The 24,410-nt window shown below is 37.9% G+C and overlaps 1 protein-coding gene across 1 annotated transcript in view; it reads left to right on the forward strand.

The window, feature by feature from the left end:
• The first annotated feature begins 388 nt into the window (after positions 1-388).
• Positions 389-24,410, forward strand: part of PLSCR4 (phospholipid scramblase 4) — a 51,606-nt gene continuing 27,584 nt past the window's right edge. Inside the window, exons 1-4 of the mRNA XM_036756689.1 lie at positions 389-487; positions 623-1,011; positions 22,553-22,580; positions 23,815-23,910. Coding sequence (XP_036612584.1) covers positions 22,574-22,580; positions 23,815-23,910 — 103 coding nt within the window. The 5' untranslated portion in view covers positions 389-487; positions 623-1,011; positions 22,553-22,573. The remainder of the gene's footprint in view (positions 488-622; positions 1,012-22,552; positions 22,581-23,814; positions 23,911-24,410) is intronic.

Here is a 24,410-nt window from a genome sequence, read left to right on the forward strand (position 1 = left end):
GCAGAGCAAAAACTCATCCCTGAAAACTGCTCCATTAGAAGACACTCTCCCCAGCAGGACTTGCATAACTGTCCTGTCTTCAGATGTGTCTCAAAACATCACGAGGGAGGGGCTCCATCATTGGATTGAGGCTGTGACTTCCACAGAGCCGTATTTGGCTGGCTCTCTCCCTCCCTCTCTCTCTCTCTCTCTCTCTCTCTCTCTCTCTCTCTCTCTCTCTCTCTCTCTCTCTCTCTCTTTCTCATCTTGGGCGGGAGCCCAAGGAAAGTGCTCCAGGCGGCATCCTGCTTCACCTTTCCCTTTGTAGGTACGCTCCACCTTCTCCTCCTTTTCCCGTTACTTTTCCTCTTCTTCCCCTTTTCGGAAATACTCCTTATTCCTTGTTCTACCCCAAGAATTTCCCACCCTTCCAAGGCACTTCTGGAAGCGCGGAGCTATCCATAGAGAGAGCACGGATTGCAGCCGCTCCTGGTTGGGAGAGAAGAAGGTGAAGTGGGGTGGATGGGGCAGGGTCCTGGCCAGCGCTGCTTTGGGAGAGGGTCCGGTTGGGGCCGGGGATTGGACAGCTCCTGCCTCCAGTTACTGCATTCCTGGGGTGGGACTTCTTACCTTTGCCCAGCAGGTTGGGCGAGTCTTCGAAATCACCCCGGGAAGCGAGTTGCTGTCGTCCTGAGAGTTCGACGAGCAGCGAAGAGGACAGGAGAAACGAGGAGTGGGGTCACAGCTTGGCCTTCATCAGACCAGGTAGGGGAGCGAGCGGAGAGGAAGACGTCAAGGACGTGGGCAGAGTTACAAACTTTCCAAGTGGCTGGGCTCCTGCTGTAGCATCTTTCCCTGGTCCCGCGGGGCAGCCTCGGGCGGTTTTTCGCAGAAGCTCGGGATTTTCGGGAGCTGCGGAAGCCTCCCCCCCTCCCCAGTTCCAAGAACTTCATCTGATTTTGGGAAAGCTTGTGTTTGCTCCGGCGCCTGCCTGCCAACTAGCCAGCCAGTCAACAAGCAAGCACTTGCCAGGTACTATACTTAGCACTGGGAACAAAAAGAAAGGTATAATAGGCATAAGAAACAACACACACACGCACACACACAGTCCCTGCTCTCAAACAACACATGTCTGTTGAGGGAAACAACATATAAACAAATATGTGCACACAAGATCTGTACAGTGTAAATGGGAGATTCTCTTGGTGGAGGGAAGGAGAGTAAGGGGAGGGCAAAGCTGCCTGCAGAAGGTGACATTTGAGCTGTCTTAAAGGGAACCAAGGAGTTAGTGAGGTGGAGGTAGGAAAGAAAGCATTCCAGTTGTTAGGACATCTAGGGGAAAAAGCCCAGATCCTAGAGATGGGAGTATGATTTTGGAGCAACTGCAAGAAGGCATCTTGGTTGGTTATAGGTTGTGGGGAGTGAGGGGTAAGAAGACTGGAAAGGTGGGAAGAAGTCAGGTTGTGAAGGGCTTAAAAAGCCAGAGAGAATGTTATATTTGAGCCTGGAGGTAATGGGGAGCCACTATCATTTATAGAACAGGGCTTGGATGTGGTCTGATCTATGCTTTAGGAAAACTACTTTGACAGGTGAGTTGAGCATAGATTGGAATTGAGGAAATGAGGCAGGGAAACTAATTTGGAGGTTGTTTCTAATAGTACAGATAGGAGGTAATGAAGGCTTGAGATAAGGACGTAGCTATGTAATTACAGAGAATGGGTCTAATTCAAGAGATGTTGTTTGCTAGAAATGCTTGTAGAAATGATAGGATTTAATAAGTGATGAGATATGGGGTTGGGATGTAACTGTGATGGAGGATTTGAGGATTACACTGAAATTGTAAGCCTGAGTGTCTGAGAGAATGGTACTGTCTCAACAGCAAGAGAAAAATTGGGGAAAGGGAAATGTTGAGTTTAAGATGCCTGTAGAATATCCAATTTGAGATGTTCAAGAATCGGTGGGTGATACTAGACTGGATTTCAGAAGAGAGGTTAGGGTTGGATATGTAGTTCTGGGAATTATCTGCATAAATATGATCACTGAACCCTTGCAGCAGATGACATAACATGGGAGCTGGAGTAGAAGGAGAACATAAAGCTGAGGGGAGAGCTTTAGGTGATACCCAAAGTGTGACTTGGATGTAGATTCAGCACCAGAGACTGAGGGGGAATGCTCAGCCAAGTAGGAGTAGTAGGAGAGAACAGCATTTGGAAAACGTAGAGAAGAGAGCACATCCAGAAGAAGGGGATTATCTACAATGTCAAAGGCTACAGAAAGGTTAAACAAAAGTTTAAGATTGAGGAAAGGACCTTACATTTGACAATTAGGAGGCTATCGTTGCCAGGATTTTACAGGGTGGGCTCCATGTCCTGAAGGTAGGTAGGACTGTGCTCTGGGTTTCAGTGGGGAAACTAACCCTACTTCAATTTCAGACAATAGTTGGAGGAAGTAACTGTAAGGTGCTAAGTGCAGTCTTTTCTTGGGTAAAGGAAGATTAACAATAGACATTTCTCAGATGGATGGCTGTGTTAGAGGTTAATTAGAAGGCTGTAGATTTGGAAGGGACTCCAGAAGTAATTTAGTTTTAGCCCTCCCTTTTACAGATGAAGAAACAGCGAGTCAGAGAGGTGAAGTGCATTGTCCATAGTGGCACAGGAATGTAGCAGCTAGAGTTCTGGGTTTGGAATCCAGAGAGATGTGAGTTAGAATCTTGCCTCAGGCATTTACTAACTATGGACTGAGGACAAGTCATTTAACTACAGTGAGTCTCGTGTTTCCTCATCTGTGAAATAAGGGTAATGACAGCAACAAAAAGATGAGGATTATGGGAGCTTCGAGTAAGATTATAAGTGTACAGAGTGGTGGTAGTGTTAAGTGACAGTGCTGGGATTCACATCCAAGCCGCCTGACTTCACAGGCTGTACTCTTGGAATACTGATGCTTTTCACTCTTTCGGGGTTTTACTGGGCATCTCTTGCTTGGGCTCCTTCCTCGAGAGGCTAACCTGGCAAATACACACTTCTTTGAACAAGGTAAAGCTATCCTATCCTAGATGTTATGATTTTACCTCTCCCTATCCTGCTTTGTGCCAGACACCCCAAGTTCCTAATAATTATTTGGCTGTCAAATATCCTCTTAAAGCACATATGATGGAAAGGAATTTAATGTTTTCCTGCAGATAAAAAAGCAGTGTGCCATTATTTTATGATTCTTGCATTGCTGCTGTGAAAAAAAATTTAAAAACTTTGATTATAAACTTTAGATTTTTCCTTATTCCATTAATTTATGTGGATGTACATTTTAATTTTATACCCTAGGCTGGGTACTTAAATTCCAAGGTAAAAGTAATGTGTAAAGATTAAGAGTGTAAGTTTGAGCTTGTTCTAACAGGTGGCTCTGAAGAACCAAATCTGGTTCTCTGGTTAAATGGTTTTGAAAATTGTTTGGGGGTGATGGCCTTGGGGAGCCAAAATCATTGCCTAATAATGGGCTTTTTACCCCTCTCATTCTGGTTTCTTTGCCTTGTTCCTCATTGCCAAAAAAAAACCCTGCTAAAAGAGTGACCAGGCCTTTTCCTGGCACATAGTAAGTATACTTGTTGGCTGACTTTTCTCCCACACATTTATTAAGCATTAATCTTTTATATACATTTGATGTGATGTCTGGTATATCTATCTAATTCATTGATCTCTCTTTTTGGCCTATTATAAGCAGTTTTTAAAATATTTTTATTTGAAATTTTGAGTTCCAAATTTCACTTCTCCTTATCTTCTGTCCCTGTTTCCTGAGACAATAAGCAATCAGATGTAGGTTATGCAAATGCAATTATGTAAAACATTTCCTCATTAGTCATTTTGTGCAAGAAGACTTGAACAAAAAAAAAGAAAGAAAGAAAATGAAAAATAGCATATTTGTCTGTATTCAAACAATATCAGTTCTTTCTCTGGAGGCAGAAAGTGTGCTTCATCATTAGTCCTTTATTATTATTTTGGATTATTGTATTGCTCAATCTTTTGGGATTGCCTTGGATCATTGCATTGCTGATTATAGCTAAGCCATTCACAATTCTTCATCAAATAGTATTGCTGTTACGGTGCACAATGTTCTCCTGGTTATGTTCACTTCAATATGCCTCAGTTCATGTAAGTCTTTTCAGGTTTTTCTGAAATCATCCTGCTTGTCATTTCTTATAGCACAATAATATTCCAATTCAATTGTATACCACGGTGTGTTTAGCCATTCCCCAACTGATAGGCATCCCTTCAATTTCCAATTCTTAGTCAATGCAAAAGAGCTGCCATAAATATTTTTGTACAAGTAGATCCTTCCCCCCCTTTTTGATGTCTTTGGGATATAGACATAGTAAGGATATTGCTGGATCAAAGGGTATGCACAGCTTTATAGCCCTTTGGACATAGTTCCAAATTGCTCTCCAGAATGGTTGGACCAATTCGGAACTCCACCAAGAGTGCATTAGTGTCCCAGTTTTTCGACATTTCCTCCAAAATTCAACATTTATCTTTTTTGTCATATTAGCCAATCTGTTAGGTGTGAAGTAGTGCCTCTGAGTTGTTTTAATTTTCATTTCTCTAATCAATAGTGATTTAAAGCATTTTTTAATATAACTAGAGATAGCTTTGATTTTCTTGACTGAAAACTGCCTGTACATATCCTTTGACCGTTTAGCAATTGGGAAATGATTTGTACTTTTATAAATTTGACTCAGTTTTCTATGTATTTGAGAAATGATGCCTTTATCAGTGATACTTATCACATGTTTTCCAGTTTTCTGCTTTCCTTATAATTTTGGTTGCATTGGTTTTGATTGTGCAAAATTTTTTAATTTTATATAATCAAAATTACCTCTTTTACCTTTTGTAATGCCCTCTACATCATCTTCTTTCATCCTAAATTCTGCCCTTATCCATAAATCTGACAGATAAACTATTATATGCTCTCTTAATTTGTTTATGGTATCACCCTTTATGTGTAAATCATATACTCATTTTGACCTTATCTTGGTATGTGATGTGAGATGTTGGTCTATACCTAGTTTCTACCATACTGTTTTCCAGTTTTCCCAGCAGCTTTTGTCAAATAATGAGTTTTTGTTCCAAAAGCTTGGATCTTTGGGTATATCATATACTAGATTACTATGGTCATTACTATGATGTAAAGTATACCTAATCTATTCCACTGATCTACCACTCTATTTCTTAGCCAGTACCAGATTGTTTTGATAATTACCTCTTTATAATACAGTTTGAGATCTGGTATAGCTAGATCACCTTCTTTAGCTGTTTTTTCCCCCATTGATTCCCTTGGTATCTTTAGCCATCTATTCTTCCAGATGAATTTTACTATTATTTTTTCTAGCTCTGTAAAATTACTGTTTGATATTTTGATTGGTATGGCAGTGAATAAATAAATTAATTTAGAGAGAATGGCCATTTTAATCATATTGGCTTGGCCTACCCATGAACAATTAATTTTTTTTCCAATTTGTGTGACAAGTTGTGTTCATATAGTTGTGTTCATATAGTTCCTGGGTCTCTCTTGGCAGGTAGGCTCCCAAGTATTTTAAAATGTCTACATTTATTTTTGATGAAATTTCTCTTTCTAGCTTTTGCTGCTGGACTTTATTGGTAATATACAGAAATGCTGATGATTTGTGTGGGTTTATCTTGTGTCCTGCGACTATTCTAAAATTGTTACTAATTTCAAGTAGTTTGTAGTTGATTCTCTAAAATTTTCTAAGTATAACATCATATCACCTTCAAAGAGTGATAGCTTTATGGCCTTCAGGTAGTCCAATAATTTTTACTTTATTTCTCCTGGATCTAATTTCTGTGTCAGTTGTTTTCTCAATGAAAAAATTCGAATTTTCTTCTTTTGTAACTTTTTTTTTTATTTTGTTGTATTGTATCTTGATGTCTCATAGAGTCATTAGCTTCCACTTGTTCAATTCTAATTTTTAAGGGATAATTTTCTTCAGTGAGCTTTTGTACTTCCTTTTCCATTTGGCCAATTCTATTTTTTCAGGGAGTTATTTTTCTCTGTAAATTTTTGTATTTCATTTCTCATGCTATTGACTCTTTGATTCGCTTGCATCACTGTCATTTCTTTTCCTACATTTTTTCTACTTCTCTGATTTGCTTTTTAAAATCCTTTTTAAGCTCTTCCAGGAATTCTTTTTACACCTGAAACCAAATTCCACTTTTTTGAGGCCTTACATGTAGCCACATTTTGACACTATTGTCCTCTTCCAAGTATTTTCTTGATCCTCCCTGTCAGCATAGCAACTTTCTATAGTCAAGCTCTTTTTTTTTTGTTTTCTTTTGGATTTTTGGTTATTTTTCTGCCTTTTTTTTGTATGAGTTGGTGTTTTTATGTAAGAATTGGATTATGGTCCTACACTGTCCCAAGCTTTTTGTACTGAGGCTCAGGTTCTTACTGCTGGCTTTCACTGGAGGGTTGATAACCCTTCTGGCCTGTACTACTGGTGGAGCCTCCCTGTTGGCCTCCCCTGGGTGTGGGATTTAGCTGCTGGCCTGATCCAGGTGTGGGATCTTGCTGCTCAATTGCTATGATAACTGAGACTTTTCAGTGGCTGGCCCTGGAGGAGGGATCTTTTTGCTGGTCTGCCCCAGGGGTGGGGCCCTGCTACTGAATTCCTATAGAAACAGGGTCTCTTTGTTGGCAATCTCCAGGGCTGGGTTCTTGTTGTTGGGCAGCCCTGGGGTGGAGTTTCACTACTGGTCAGCAATGGGATCTGGTCCCTGCTGGTAGTTTATGCTAGGGGGGAGGTTGCTGGGCAGGGGGAGGCTTGCTGAACTGTACAGACTACTGCTCACTTTTGCAGAAGCACAGGGCATCCATGGTGGATTACCTGTAGCTTGTCCCCTGCTGTGAAACTGGCTGCTGCTGCTGCTCTTGGACATTGCCCACCTCTTACCCCAATCCTGCCAGGCTAGTAAACTACTTCCCTGCTCCTAGGTCAATTCTGAGGCAGTTTTCTAGTTGTTTGGAGAGGAACTTGGGAAAGCTTAAGAGGGTTCATTCCTCACTTGGCCATTTTGGCACTGGAAGTCCTGAATGACTTTTTTGCTAGCATTTATCAGCATGCTGTTTATTATAGTCTATTAATGAGATAGTTTGTATGTGAACTGGAAAAACTACAAAAATATCATTTTTTTCTATAAACATTAAAGTAAAAAATGTCCAAAGTAACCCCTCTGCCACCTACACACACACTTTTTTACTTTTAAAATCCTCAAACTAGGTTTCAGGAGAATGTGGTTTTGTTTTATGTTGTTTTCTTTTTTTTTTTAATACAATAACTAACTGTCCTTGGCAAAGTGTATTGAGTGGTTACACCCATCCTATTCCTTCCAATTCTTAGTAGAGGGAACTAACCACATGGTCACACTTGCTACAGTCTGGAAATCTTCCAGATAGTGTACTTGACTCCAAGTAACCCTAATATTACACAAACAGCATCCTTCTCTTCTCATTTGTGATCCAAAGAAATCACTTTTTTTTCACAGAAAGGAAAATTGTCATAGTATCATAATGATATATTCCAATCTATGCTTAATTACAGTTTTGTCTGTGAGCTGACTTCAACCCCTTTTCCTGCCTTTTAACTTAATAGTCCTTTATTTTGTTTGTGTTTGCACAGGTGAGGATAGTAAACACTTCTGAGAGTCTAAATTAAGGCTTCTTAATCTGGGGTCTGCATTTTTTTTCAATTTTGATAACTACAATTGGCTTCCTTTTAATCCTATGCACTTTATTCATTTAAAAAACATCATTCTAAGGAGTCTGTAGGTTGTACCAAACTCCAAAAAGGGTTTATAACAAAGGGTTTAAATCAATGCATCCAAAAAGATAAGGTAAAATCCCTAAACCAGGATTTTTCCCTAGTATTTTCCCCGGAAAGAATTCCTTATATATTTACATGTTATTCTCCTTTCTATAGTAGGGTTGGTGAACTCATTTTGTTAGGCAATGATAGAAAGCAGGCCAGAGACAATGGTTCAGCCCTCATTTTAACATTTCTCTGTTTCAGCCTCAACTAAGCCCCTAACTGAATTGAATAGCCATCTTGAAGTTTCATGCTATTGATCACAAGAGAAAAAAAAAGGAAGAGAGATCATTTGGCTCAGTCTAACTCATCCACATTTAATACATGGGGAAAAAAACTCCATGTGTATTTCATTAACTGTGTAGGCAGGTAGTACCAAGCTTACCATATAGCATCATAGCTCTAGAGTCAGATGGACCCTAGAGTTCATCTAACACAATACCTCATTTTATAGTTGAGGAAGGGCAGCAGTTGAAAGAGGAATTGGACCAAGAGTTTAGGAAGACTCATGTTCCTTAGTTCAAAGACACTTACTAGCTGCATGACCCTGGGCAAGTCACTTAATTCTGTTTGCCTCTGTTTCCTCCTTTGTAAAATAAGCTGGAGAAGGAAATGGGAAATGCCTCCAGTATCTTTGCCAAGAAAAGCCCAAATGGGATCATGAAGAATTGGGCATGACTGAAATCGCTGAACAACAAGGTTGTTTTATATGCTTCTTTATGTTATCTGTCCTTAAGCATTGTAAAGTGGACAAAACATTAACTCTCAAGTCAGAGGTACTAGGTTCACATCCTACATCTCACACTTAATGCCTGTTTAACTTTGGGTAAATCCCTTAACCTCTCTGGGCCCCGGGTTCCTCACTTATGTTGTTGTTCTGTCATTTTAGTTGCATCCAATATTTTGTGAGCTCATTTGTGGTTTTCTTAGCAGAGACGCTAGAATTGTTTGCCATTTCCTTCTCCGGCTCATTTTACAGATGAGGAAACTGGGGCAAACAGGGTTAAGTGACTTGCGCAGGGTCACATAGTGAGAAAGTGTATGAGGCTGGATTTGAACTTATCTCTTCCTGACTCCAGGTCCAGCACTCCATCCACTACATCACCTAGGTGCCCAAAAGCCACCATGGTATACTAATTTATGCCCTTTTGCCCCTTATCCAACTCAAAGCATAGCAACACTGTCATGTAGCAGATTTACAAAATGAATGTGTTAAAAGTATTTGTGAATTCCCCCCCCCCCAAAAAAAAACCCGGCAACACACATCATTGTTTCTTAAAGGGTGAGTTTGGTGAAATATGGGAGTTGGTGTCTTCATAGCCTTCGCTCAGAGAGTTCCAGGGCAGAGAAACCCACTACCTCCTGAGGCATAGCATCATGGACCTAGAACTGGGAAAAGCCTCAGAGGCCATCTAGTCCATCCCCTCATCTTTTAGATGAGGAAACTGATTAAAGGTGAAATGACCCCAATTTCTCTTGGGTTATTATCCCATTCTTCGCTCTCAGCTGAAAATCCTTCACTGTTCCTCATTTTTCATCTTTCCCTTTCTGCTGTTACCTCTTCTAACCTCTTCTAATTAAACATTGTATTTTATATAATTATTGTATTGTATTACCTAACCTCTTCTAATTAAACATGGTATTTTATATAATTGCCTCACCCTTCTATCTAGGTTAGATACAGATAAAACCAAGATATTTTGTTAAGAAAAAAAGACAAGAAAATGAGAAATACTATTTTCCCCATCCTCAACAACTTGGGAATCTTAAGGTACTTTTGGGGGAGTGTAGTTTTAAGGAGACACTTGGGAATTATAATAACCTTCCTGGCCCTCTACTTCCATATCATCTGATTTAAGCAAGTCTATGTAGCTTATCTGTAGATTCAGCTTGACCCCACATGCTTGGGACTACTGTTTAAGAGAGGCCTTATAAGGAGATTTATATTAATGTTTCAGCATTGAGTCACCCTTGCTGCTGGTCCTATTCTGACCTTGGTTCTCCAGGGACAAAGTAGCAAGCATTAGCCTCAGATTAACAGTGACTAGGTTTTTTGTCTATATCCTAATCATCTAGTAATTGGCTTTCATCACTGGCAACGACTTTTTACCTGCTTGAATGTTATCTGCTTGTAGGCCATGCACAAAAGATGAAGAGAATGAATAGGTACCTAGTTCTTGGATTCTGCATAGCTCTTGGCAAGTGGTAGTTATTTCTCATCTATTCCTCCCTTCCCTTTAGACTGAGCTCCCAACTTTTGATTTTTTCCCCTAGACTTACATCCATGCATGCCATTCCTAGAATAATAGAGCTCCTGGCCACAATCCAGGATTTAGATGCTTGGACCTTTATGAGTCTGAGCCTCCCTTACTCCTTCACTGCCCGAGTTCTAATTATGCCAGATGGAAAGAAAAGGAGATAGTCCTCCTTATTCATTCCCTAAAACTTCTCAGAATCATTACTTTCTACTTCCTTTTCCCTTCTGGTCACAAAAGAAGTATTTCTGTTCCTCACCAAAGCTAATCTTTACTTGAAACATTCATCCAATTTCCTTTCCTATTTTGTGGGGTCTTATCTTACTCTAGCAGTCATGTTGTCTCTCTCTCTCTCTGTCTCATAAAATGATGTAATCACTGTACCACATTCCCTGTCATAGAATCATAGACTCAGAGATGGAGAAGACTTTCAAAATCTTCTCTCAAGTCCCTTCATTTCATATGTGAAGACAGAATCCCAGAGAAATTAAATAATTTGCTCAAGGTCACACAAATAGTAAGTAGTAGAGCAGGATATGAACCAGGGTCTTCTAACTCTAAGTCCACTACTCTTTGTATTATATACGGTGCTGCCTCCCAAAGTTTAAGAGGTGGCAGGTGGCCCTCTAAATCTTTAAACTTGGTACCTGGGACCAGGGCTAGGGAAAATATGTAGTGCTGTCACCATGCTCCCAGTGGAAGGTGCCAATGTGTTATTGACCATTGGATATGACTTCAGGATCTCTTCTTCAGGCTTGAGGGAGAAACATATAATGCACAAAAGTACAGGAGGCCTACTATTTTGGTAAAAAAAGGAAGAAGACTGAATGGATTTAAGAATCAGTGACATCTAAGTGCCCTGAAGCCTCTTTGGCTTCTTTGTCCATAAGAAATGGTATCAATTCCCATCCTAACCGCTGCAAGTTGGGGCAGGTGGGAAACATCTTAATACTGCTATAATAAGCACCCGCCCCTACTTCTAAAGAAAGATCTCTTTCCCTTTTTATTTTCTGGGCCCTCTCTTCCACCTAGTACCCAGGGCCTCCTTTGAGAGCAGTGGGAGTGAATGTTGCATGTTAATCTCATTTTTGTTGACACTGATTTGAAATTTGTTTTTGTTGGGAAAAGGGAGTGAACTTAATGAGGAATTGGACTCAAAAATATCAAATGATTTTGTTCCATGATGCCACTCCCTTCAAAATCTCTCATATGACTCTCCCTTGGAGGTACATTCCAGTTTGGAAAATCCTGTATTTTAGAAGTTCTTAACTTGGAGTACTTAAATTTTAAAGAATATTTTGATAACTATATTTTAATATTATTAGCTTCCCTTTTAATCCTATGTATTTTATTTGGTATATTTAAAAACCTTATTCTGATAAGGGTCCTTGTTGGTTGTTGACCTTCATTCACAAAGAGGCCCAAAATGACATCACTATGCTAGAATCAAGTTTCAGTGTGTCTGACTGTGGCTGATCAGACCAATGTGAGCTTTGAATGTTCTACCACAGGTTGAGCACAAATAGTCCATGCAAACATTTGTGGTGGATTCTCTAAATTTGTGTATCTTGTGTTTCTTTTGCACTATTTCAATTCTACTTTACTCATAGAACAGAGCACCTTTGAGGCCACATGTGGCCTTCTAGGTCTTTGGGTGTGGTCTTTTGACTGAGTCCAACTTTTACAGAACAAATTCTTTTATTAAGGGGATTTGTTCTGTGAAGTTTAGATTTGGTCAAAGACCTACAAGACCTACAGGGCCACATGTGGCCTTGAGGCTACAGGTTCCCCGCCCTGGGTCTAGCAGCTTCAGTAGACTCCATCTCACAAAAGGGTAAATAATCTGTGGACTAGATGCCTGATATATGTTTGTTGAATTGAAATATACTTAATATTTTTCCGGGCTTGTCAACTTACTATTTCTACCTTTAAAAATGTAGATTTTTCATATAACATTTGAAGACAAAGGATATTCATAGAAGAATTTGAAATTTGTACTTTAAACATCACGCATGTTCTTCTCTTCAGTTTTACACTAGTATCAATTCCAAGAATGTTCACCTCAAATATTTGACCTTTAAAATTAACATGATAATAATGGATCCAGTTTGAAAGACTTTTTGTCATTTCATTTTTTTCTTTCATTTTCAAAAGGGTGTTGGATTTTCACTCTCAATAATATTGCTGTCTGAATGATTTAATTGCATTTCTTGGGTTTCAGAGCAAATGAGGAACAAGAAATTCATTCACATACTAAATCTTTTCACAACTGGAAACCCAGGAACAAAAAATCTCAGAATTGGAAGGAAGCTCAGAGGCCATGTAGCTAAATTCTTAACTGTTCCAGATGACTTTCCATAACATCAATTCAATTGGACAAGAATTTTTAGTGTTTACTATGTGAAAGACACTTTGCTAAGCTCCGGGGAATGGAAGGACAAAGGAACAATTGTCCCTGCCCTTAAGGAGTTTCTATTCCATTAAGCGATCATTCATCCTTTACTTGAAGAAATAGTGAGTGGAAATCCACTAGCATGATGCATTGGAAAGGAGGTTGGATCTGGAGTCAAAGGACCTGAGTTTGAAACCAGGCCCAGGTACTTAGAACGTGTGTGACCTTGAGCACGTCACTTTTTTCTATTTAGAGTCAGGAAGACTTAATTTCAAATTTCAGATACTTCCTAGCTGTACTGCCCTTGAGGAGCTATTCTTGACTTTAGTGTCCTCATCTCTAAAATGAGTACAATATTGGTACCTACATCACAGGGCTGTTAAGAAGATCAAAAAGATAACACATGCAAAGTACTTTGCAATTATTAGAGGCCTAGAAGAATATTACTGTCAATCTCTGAGCCTCAAGTGTATGGCACACTGTGCACAGTAGGCATTCTTCAGTATTTCACTGTTCTTATGGAGGTGGTAGGGCTGGTCTCTACACAACTACTCTGCATCACCAGCAGGATTGGATCTGGCTCCAGAGCCAGTGCTCTACCCACTTTACCACACTATATAACAGTGTCATTAAGAAGAGTTTGACACCTTTTATAAGCAGAACTAAAGCACTGAGTGCAGGATTATAGATTTAGAGTTACAATTCCTAACTTAGGGCCCATTGATTCTTAAGGTGTCTATGGATAAATTTCAAAGAGTCCATCAACTAATATTTGGGACGGGTAGTATTTAAACTGACATTTAACATTTCCTTCAATTATGAATATAGGCAACAGACATTATCTTAGACAGGGTCTATAGACTTCACCAGACTACCACAAGGGTCTATGAGACAGAAAAAGTTGGAGAATGTCTGATTTGGGGCTTAAAGGAGCCAACAACTTCATTTTGCATCTGGGGAAATTAAAGCCCAGAGACATTAAATGACTTATCCAGCATTGCACAGCAAATTAACATTTGAGGAAGGATTTGAAACTAAGTCTTCCTAATTCTGTGTTTCATTTTCTATCTCCTATGGTACAGATGTTTGGATTTGAGCCTCTGGCGAGGAAGAATTACCTTTTTCAGTTCATTCTTATTTAAACTTGGAGATATTGTTTTATGCTGCTGAAACAAAATCTGTAGCCTGGGTAGCTAAGATCCTTGAACGATTTAGTTGTTCTGTAAGGGCCAAAACAGTGATAAAAATCACCAGTAAAATGACCCCGTCTTCTTCAGTGAATTGGCTAGAGGTTTTATACACATTCCCTCCCATACCGCAACCGATGATTTCATCCTCTGGATGACCTCTGCCAATTGAGATCACATTAAATCTGGAATTTATAGTGTTTAATAGTCTTAGAGTGTTTCTTAAAGAGTTTCCTAGAGGTATTATGATTCCCTCATCTGTGTACAGCCAATATGTGTTTGGAAACAGGACTTTCTGACGTCAAACTCAATCCTCTATCCAGTGCTTCTAGAAAAGCAAATTGCCAATATTATAACTAAGTACTAGCAATTAATAATTCTCTTTTATGCCAAGAAGAATTCAGGTCTGAATTCTCATTTCATATACTGGAGTGATGACCAATGAAAAATTAAAGCATAACATAAAAATCACTAATTAAACTGTTTTTGTCTCTAAGGGACTTACCTGCTTTTCTCTTTACTTCCCTAGTCTCTTAACCCCTTCTACTGTTTTACAGGATGTGATTAACCAAAATATTACATAGCCCAGAAGGATTTCAGTGTTGGGAAGCTAGCTAAATTCAACTTAACTGTTCCTTGACATTTTCTGATAGTTTGGGATTTCCCAGTCACTTCCAAAAGAGAACCATGCCATTGAAGACAACTGGCCTTTCCCTTCATGCCAGACAGACACCCAATTTGAAAAGGAAGGAGCATCTCAGTAATGAATACAGTCAGTTCACATTGCTTGCTCAACTTTGAGGACAATATTTTTAAAGGAGGGGATATAGAGGTCTTCAGAAGTAGGGAAATGTGAAAACGCTGAATCAATAATGAAGAGACAAAGGAAAAATGCATGCAAATTCCTCTTCACAGTTCATTCATTTAGAAACGGAATGGACACAAGAAATCATCTAATCCAAATCCCTTATTTTACAGATGAGGAAAATGAGGCCCAGAGATGTGAAGTAATACTTAATTTCTCCTTTTTTTCTTCTCCATTCCCCAGCCAGTAAGATGAATGACTACATAGAAGGCCATTGGGTTGGACTGGACAGGAGCCTGGTATACAGTAGGCACTGGATAAGTGCTTGATTGATTAATTTGAAAATAGGGTATAAAGGTTTACAAGTCAGTCTTAATTACCATAGATCCATCGACCTTCTCCATAATACCACATTATTGTAAGGCATTCTAGACCCTGTAGAGATTAAAAGAATGTGGGCAACAGAGATTTCATTGAGATTTTATGAACCCAGATATCTGAAAATAAAAATCATGAATTAAAATGTGAATCAGCTGAGTCAAAGGAAGATGAAGCATGGTGTTGTGTAAAGAACTTTGGATTTAGAGTCAGAAAATGTGAGCCTGAATCCCAGCTCTGGTGCTTACATACTTTGAGACTTTGGAGAGCTCCTTTCACCTCTTCATTTCCCTTATCTGTAAAATGAAATGATCTATCACATCTCTTCCAGCTCAAAGACAGGGAATTCCATGACTCTCTTTGAACTGTTCTCTCAGTATGTGAATCTGATAGTAAGGTCCACAGTTAGCTAGGTACAAAATTAAGTAGGAGGAAGAAAACAGGCTTGATTGCATTTGGAAGGTCACAAAGCACTTTCCAAGCTTTTCCCTAAAAGGAAACTTGTTATTTTAAAAACACCATTATTCTTCTGATGTTGCTGCATGATTGGAAGTGAGGGAGTGATATTATTTCTGCCAAAGGGAAACTGCAAGTGACCCTATTTCTGGGCAATGGAAAGGTGGCAGAATGGGACATAAATATTGTGAAGAATATTACAAATGATGACACATTAGCAGGAATTGATAGAAATCATCTCATCTTAGAAAAGCATGACAGAAAATGCAATCTTTCAGGATCTATGTTTATCTATATTTATCTGTATTTTCCATGTTTGTTTTCAATATATCTCTCTCAGTTACAGACTGGATGTTTTGCTTCCTACTGGTCCAATCTCTCTGGTAACATGTTTGGGAGTGTAATGTGAATGAGCTAATAAGATATTCCCTGCCCATTAATAGGCCTACATGCCATGCTATGATACATCCTGAGTCACATAGAGCCCATTGGGGGAAGGGAACTTGCCTAAGGAGGAGCTTGCTTAGGGCGAGGCTTGCTTGTAGGAAGGCTTTCACACCTTTTGGTACTAAGCTAATTAGGCACTGAGTCACAAAGGTTGTTATGCCTTCTGGTTTTGAGCCTATTAGCCAAAAGTGTATATGTACTCTGAGGTGAGGTTTTGCTTTGGGGGTTTGCTTATGAGAGGGATCTTTTGATTTCTTGGTTGATACTCTGAGTACCTATGTTCAGAGCTCCCCAACTACTCAAATGTAAAGTCTCTCTTGATCTAGTAGTGTATGTAAAGTGTAAAACAATAATGCTTTGATTCAGGCAGTCAGAGCACTGTCTGTTGGTCTTTGTGCTTGTATTTGTATTTTCTCTGACATTTAGGATGCTGACTTTTACCCTGAACTAGTGAATGTAACTAAAGAAGATTATTGACCCCTTTAAAGTTGCTTTCCTTTCAAATCAGATCAAAGAACCTGTGCTAGCAGGGTGTGTCACGGTGCTTACTGTTACAGGGAGAAGGGAAAAAAAAGATAAGTTCTCAACCCATCCTTGGCATTCCTATATATTACTAACAAAGCCCAACAGCAAGAGATAGAAAGAGAAATTCCATTTAAAGTTACTGTAGACGCTATAAAATATTTGGGAGTCTACCTGCCAAGACAAAGTCAGGGACTATATGAACACAATTATAAAACACTTTTCACACAAATAAAGTCAGAGCTAAATAAATGGAAAAACAGTGAAGTCTATCAAGGTTAGTCATCACAGAATCCATATATCTGTGGTTGTGTATAATGTTCTCCTAGTTCTGTGCTGCTCGCTCTGCATTATATCATTTCCCCACTGTTACATTGTTGGTGGAGTTGTAAACGGATCCAACCATTCTGGAAAGCAGTTTTTAACTATGTCCAAAGGGCTCTAAAAATGTGCATACCCTTTAACCCAGCAATATCACTTCTAGGGCTGTATTCCAAAGAGATCATACAAGTGGGAAATAGACCCATATGTATAGAAATATTTATAGCAGCTCTTTTTGGGGTGGCAAAGAATTGGAAATCAAAGGGATACCCATCAATTGGGGAAGGGCTAAACAAATTGTGGTATATGAATGTAATGGAATACTATTGTGCTATAAGAAATGACGAGCAGACAGACTTCATTATAACCTGGAAAGACTTTTATGAACTGATGCCAAGTGAGGGGAGCAGAACCAGGAGATCATTATACACTATTACAGACACACAATATCTGTAAGGACTAACTTTGATAGACAACTCCTCTCATCAATACAAGGTTCAAAGACAGATTCAAAAGACTCATGATGGAAAAAGCCATGCGTATCCAGTGAAAGAATTATGGAGTCTGAATGTAGATTGAGGCAAACTGCTCTCTTTTTTTATTTCCTTCTTTTTTGGTTTCATTTCTTCTTTCTCATGATTCATTCCATTGGTTATAATTCTTCTTTACAACTGGACTATTCTGTTAATAAGTTCAGTGTGAAGGTGTATGTAGAACCTACATTGGATTACATGCCATCTTGGGGGAGAGGGGTAAGGAGAGGAAGGGAGAGAAAATTTAGAACCCCAAAACTTGTGGAACTGAGTTTTATAAACTAAAAATAAAAAATACATTTATAAAAAAATTAATTTAATTTAATTTAAAAATAAAATATAAACAGAAAAAAGTACTACAGGAAAAAAAAGAAGTTCTCAACCCCTTCCCCTTTTTCCCAGAGTGATTGCCTTTCAGGGACTTGGATCTAGAATCATCCTAACTAGAGCTCTTCTACCTCTAGGCTAGCTCACCACTTGACTTGCTCATTTCTCAAATTCCTCAAACTATTTAAAGCCCCTCTACACCCTCACCCCAAGGCATGGTTAACTTGTTTGGTTGGCCTAGTGGTTCACAATGTTTTTTTTTTTTTTCTGTGAACTCTTTTGAACCACTAAAAATCACAAATGTGTGTGAATCCCCAGTATTATTTGATATAGTATAGAATATTTTTATATTTATTAAATATTTATAATAACTACAGTGATAATTTTACTTTAAAAAGCTACACATTAAATTTATATTATTTCATTAAATTATGAAATATGATATTTTATTCTGCCTATAATTATGAAAATTTTAAATGTAAAATCATGATATTTTATGTGGGGCTTTCCGTAAGAATTAAAAGAAATAATCCCACAGGACTTCATGTGTTTACCATTATCTATAAAACTGCATATTAAGTGTCTTTATTTTTCAAATTTCGTTGGATATAAATTCCATCTAAAATAAAATAAGTTGCTGTTTGGAAGATGTTTAATATGAGATAATAATCACATTTGAACTTAAATTTGATCTTGAACTTTTTTTTATTTTAACAAAGATTATCAAAATTTTACTTAACACCAAACACAATTTTAAATCTGCTTCCACATCATTTATTTTTACATATTAATTTAAAATAAGAATAAAGTGAAAATGCTTGCTGACACAAATACATAGGGAAAATTGTTAGGAGAATTTTACAAGTTCTTTTGCTGAGAGATAGAAATTTGTTATAGTTTTGTTGAGGGTTGAGGGAGAGGAGGTCCAGGAACCCCAAGATTGGGGTTCCCAGATAAGGTCATTGAGGGGGAGTGCCCCTCAAGGACTTGAGTACTGGAGAGGGTAGGGAGTACCTGGAATGAATTCAAGATCTTAAGCATTCTTTATGTCAAGGTGGCAAAGATTTATTTACACTTCACAGCTGGCAAGAGTTCTTAGAGAACCTGCAACCTTACAGGGCTACAGGAAAAGTTTTTATAAGAGGTTTTAGGGTGAAACCTGTCAATTAGGTGTTTGGGGGTGGGATTAGGGAGTGGTTAAGGGGTGGTCAGTTCTTAAAGGAACATGCATCTTTTATATCTACTGTGCAGGTATCTTACCCAGAGTTCACTGGGAAATAGACCAAAGTCGGGGGGAGACCTGGAGGTGTGGTTTTGACCATGAAACATCACTAAGTCAACAAAGGGTCAGGGCTGACTGGGAATATCCGGGTGGCTTCCATCAACTGTCGTAGACAAGATGAATGTAAGGGAGTATACATTTGACTATGTCTAGGATACATATCTGTAAGGTTGGTAAGTAGTAAATATTATTATGGCCCAGTGCACAGCTAATTAGCACATACACAGGGAGTCCAATAAATGTTATAGGTGCAGCTAGCTGCAATATCAGGAGGAGAGATAAGTTTTTTGCTAAGGCATGCTGCTCTTGAACTGGAGAGGAACTGTCTGAGACAGTATTTTGAGGCTGGGGAGAGATGCAATTTTAGAGCTGGGTGTGGTTTTGGAATTGGGATCCAGGCACAGGCTGGACCTCTGCTTAGCCAAGCAGAGGCTAAGGAGAAATGTTAGAATTAGGGTCCAAGCACAAGTACCCAAGCACCCCATCAGTTTTTTTTAAAAAAATCCACCTAACTGATGAAGATGAATAACTAGGTATCACAAAATGCATTTACTTTTCCACCAGCTAATGTGAGGCACAATAAATGACTAATATTCTTAACATTTAGTTGCATGTATTGCAAAATATGACAAAATAAGAAAAAAAAGTCTCTTTATATTACTTTCTTCCCTTGTACTACTGGAATCCCAGCTGTATTCTCATAGAAACTTTAAATGAATGACTGATCAGTGTCGATAACTGATCAGTGTCATTTGAAAATCAATGAGATAGAAGAATATCAACAAAAGTAAAGTAAACATAATTGGTAAAACAGTCTTATTACTGAAAGGAGAGGCAATATAAATTTTGTTTCTACAAATACAAATATTTGTGGTTGTCCATGATGGTTTAAATATGGTGTGTCTCATGCTCAGTGAGCATGGTTTTCAAACAGCCTTTCATTAGCACTGCAAGAATGCAAATGTTCTTAGTTATCGTGATCACACAATTACACAGTTAATGAGGTATGGAGGCATGATTTCAAGGTAACAGAAGGGAATAAGTGACCTATGCTGCCTCAGTGTACAGAAGACAAATAAAGGCATTTGAATGCTCTGACTATCCTTTGTGAATTGGCTTATGCTTGAATGTCCTTGTGCAGTTTGGAAACAAATTGATGATAGATTGAAAAACTTCAAGGATATGCTGAGCTTAGTCAGAAACAATCCAAGTTTGATGTCATCACTACACATTGTGTGCATAAAGTTTTTTAAACGCTTCAGAAAAAAAATACTGCATCAAGTACACACATTTGTGTGTTACTAGCTACTTTAAGTGGCTGGTAAAGAATTTTTGTCATGAATCTCTTCGATCATCACCACAAACCACCAAAAGGTAACCATTGTGTTAGTCACTCAGTTATTCCTTTGTTAACCCAATAAAAAACTTCACACCTTATAAAGAAAGCTAAGCCCAAAAATGTCCTTGTTTAAATGATGAAATCTACATCGTGCCCTTATATTGATCAACTAAGAGGTTTGTGGTGGGAGTGTGGGGGGTGTTGGAGGGAGGAGAACACACTCCCCATATAAGAAATCTTTGCATTTTTAGCAGGAAAATCAGTGTGATGTAGTGAAGGGAATGACCAAATTGGAATCATGGGACCTCACCTTGAATTCTACTGCTTCACTTCATTTTTTCTTTTATCTTGGGTAAACTACTTATGTCTTCTGAGTGCAATCAGCTTCTTCATCTGTAAAGTGGAGATAACAACTATATCACAGGTTTATTTTGAGGAAAAAATTGTAAATCTTAAAACAGCGATTATTTAAATGAGTTTTTATAGTTTTAAAGAGTTATGGAAAATGTGATTGATGAGAGGTTCAATTGTTGCATATATCTGGCAAAAGGCAGTGTAGTGAAAGGGATACTGAATTTGAAATCCAAAGGAAGGCCTCTCTTAGAATTCCACTTCTGTATCATCATAGATAAGTCACATGATCTCACAGTATCTGGGATTCCCATTTTGCAAATCAGGAATCTGAGTCTTAGAAGGATTAGTTGATTCATCTTGAATTCCCAATATGGTCATTAAGAGGAAAGGAGCTTGTAAATATTTAAAGCATTGTATTAATCATTAGTTGTGATTTATTATTAATTGACTGGACTTAGTTTATGGGCTCATTTCTGTTTTAGCTTTGCCTACAGTATCTGAAATATTCTAGGATGTTTTTGTATCATTTTCTTAGACTTTATTGAATATCATCAAATAACTGAATTGTCATCTACATTTTATAAAGTGTGTCATACAAGTCATAAGACTATGAATTAGACCCGGAGGGAACCTCAGAGGCTAGGTAGTTCAATTCACTCATCTTACAGGGAGGGACACTGAGGTCCAGGAATGATAAGTCACTTGTTTAAGACACATATTTAGTAGCATAGGTAGAATCTGAGCCATGTGTTCTAATTCCAGTGCTGTCCCGTTATACCATCTGTCACTGTAGTACTATTTATGTGTATGCATGTTATATATAAAGGAATTTGTCTATGATTTCATCTTAGTGAGGGGAACCCCTAGGCATGTTGGAGTTCGTTCATTCTCTCTCTCTCTCTCTCTCTCTCTCTCTCTCTCTCTCTCCCTCTCTCTCTCTCTTTCTCTCTCTCTTTCTCTCTCTCTCTCCCTCTTACACTTTCTCTCTCTCTACACACACACACACACACACACACACAGACACGCACACACACGTTGTCTTGAGAACTTTGCCCTATGTTCCTATACTATTAATCATCTAATAAAATGATTAGATTAGTTTAGTTTACATTGGATTGTACTGGTTAAGATGACCAATCAGAGTTGTCTTGGCATAGTGGATAGAGGAACAGCCAAGAAGTTAGGAAAACTTGTGTTCAAAGTCCGTATCTGATCGATACTGACTTTATGGCCATAGGCAAATGAATTAACTCTCACTTCCTCAGGCAACTCTGTATTAATATAAATTGTAGTAAAACAGGAATTGCCAGTTTGCATTAGTGAAAGACATTTCCTCACCAGGAATTCCTAATGGCAATGAAATCACAGGTGCAGGGAAAGCAATTAAGTAAATAAAGGTGAACAGTTTTGCTAAAGTTAAAAGACATATAATATTCATTTGAAGATTAATATAATTCTAATATACATGGACTAAAACAATTCTAATATAAGTGTGGGCTAATACTAATATGGACTAATATGTCTATTATTGGACTAATATGTTGGAGTAATCTAATTACAATATATTCTAATATATTAATTCATAATATGAGTATATATACATACATAAATACATACATTATATATACATATAGATATATTGTACTAATTCTAATGATCAGTAGCAACTTAAGAGACCAGAATGGTTTTTTGAGATACTTTGGAGTTCCCATTACTGAAGGGAGAGCACATTCACTGGACTATTTTGGCCAACTTAGAATTGAATCAAGTCACTTCATAATTTTGAACTCCACATGCTAGCCACTGTGGAAGGAGCGGTGGTGATATTCAAAGATGGTGTTCTTACTTGACTGCCTGCTTAAAAAAGTACAGTGCTTTTGTCCTGACCCAAGTCACTGTAGGATCACATTCATGGGATAATTTGTTCCTAAAAGCAAATATTCATAAAAGCAAACAGAGGATTGATGGATATAGATTTTATTTAGTCATATTGGGGCTTCTTTTTACAATGGAAAGTAAAACATTATGAGTGATTTGTTATATGCACTTTTTAGAAGTGTTTCTCAGGGCATTAAATAGAAATGTTTTATTTTGTTTTGTTTTTTCAGAATTGGTTATAACTCCTAAAAATGCAAGGTGAGTCAGTGTGTGCTCAAGTGCATGCATCCATTTTCAGATTCAAGTCTTTCAAGCCATATTGTTAGTTTTACTCAATTGTTTTACTTTGCTACAAGAGAGGTCTCATGGACTGTGTAATCTGGAAATGTTTATAAGGTAAGAACAAAATGTATGAAAACTTAAAATGAATAGATATGTGTATCTAGTGTATGCCTATATACAAAACAAAATTCACAGACATATACACAGACATATGAATTGAAACATTTCTGTGTTTCTATGAATTACAGTAAAATTGATATTGTCCTGTTACATTTCATTTTTACTATGGCTTGGCTTCTAGTCATTTTGGGGGTGTCTCTGTGCTGTTTTTTAAAATGTTTGTTGTATTGGATTAGGTTGGACATACCCAATTTGCAAAATTTCCCAGCAAGATGGTTGGACACCAATGATGATTTTTTTTCTAGCAACAGTGGCAGCTAATGCTGGGTGTCTACTAAAATATGGAATGATTATAATCTGTGTCATTGGATGAAAACTCACTATACTAATGAAAACACCTGTCCTGGAACTATTAAAGTATTTGGTTCAATATGATAAGTGTTTTCAGAGATCTAATTAGCAATTTTGATACTTGGAGTAATTCAGTTAGGGAAAATAGAGGAAAATCTTGGGAAAGATTTCCTTCTAGAAGTTTCCTGTTTTAACACATTATTCTTGCTAATTAGGACCTAAACTCAGTTGTTTCTATCACCGAAGGAGCTTAAGTATTGTGGGTACTCTAATTTTTTATACCCTAAGGCAATGTCCCAGTTGCTCCACCTTAGTAACAGCTCTGAGTGTTATCTATTTCTTTGACACACATATAAAGCATAACAAAATGATTGCCACCATTTGGAAGAGATTAATCTGTATGCCATAGGGAATAAACTCTTAATTGGTTGTAATAAATCACAACTTCATGTAAGTCTAGCCAAGATACAGTTTGGTTGTGTTGATACAATTCATAGAATAGCTCGATTCTCTACCTTATTATGTTTATCAGGTTGTTTTTTTGAAACAGTTTTTAAAAAAATACATAAAATGAGTAGTTTATGTTAGATTCTATCCCATGATACATTTCTCTAAGTTAAATATATCACAGCATATTATATATAAATGATTTTTTTTTCTAGAATTTTACACTAAAAAGTCCCCAAATGTCCTAAGTATAAAATAACATTCATTTTTATGTTGCAATTTTTTTTTCTAGACCCCACAGGTCCTACTGCACCTGTAGATGAAACAGAAAAATCACCCAATCCAACACCTGAAGACCCCCCTACCTACACTTCTCATTATCAACCAGGTGTGTTCAGTCTTCAGAAGGGTAACTTTTTTTTTTCTTTCCTTGGCTCGGTTTTAGGATTCATGGTCAAGGTTTCAGGGAGATACATTTTCTCACACCCCTGTTGGCCATTGTCAATGTATTGTTGGCCATGGTTAATGAACTGTGTTGGTCTGGGTGTAATATCTTTTTTTTCATACATTATCTAAAGAACAAAATGTTCTGGAGGAAGGACCTCCTATTTGACAAAATCAATTGGGCAAAAATGAGAATTAGACAAGTACCTTACACAGTATATCACAATATAAAAGGTCATAGAATTAATATAAAAAGTAGCAAACAAAAGGAAGTAACTAGAGGGAGCTTTGGGGCATAGTGGAAAGAGTGCTACTCCTAACATTTGGAAAACCTGATCATGAATCTAACCTCAGACTATTACTATCTTTGTGACCCCAGTCAAGTCACTTAATCTCTGACTGCCTCACTTTCCTTACCTATAAAATGGGGGTGATAATAATAGC

This window comes from Trichosurus vulpecula, chromosome 4, assembly GCF_011100635.1.
Source record: "Trichosurus vulpecula isolate mTriVul1 chromosome 4, mTriVul1.pri, whole genome shotgun sequence".
Lineage (NCBI taxonomy): Eukaryota > Metazoa > Chordata > Mammalia > Diprotodontia > Phalangeridae > Trichosurus > Trichosurus vulpecula.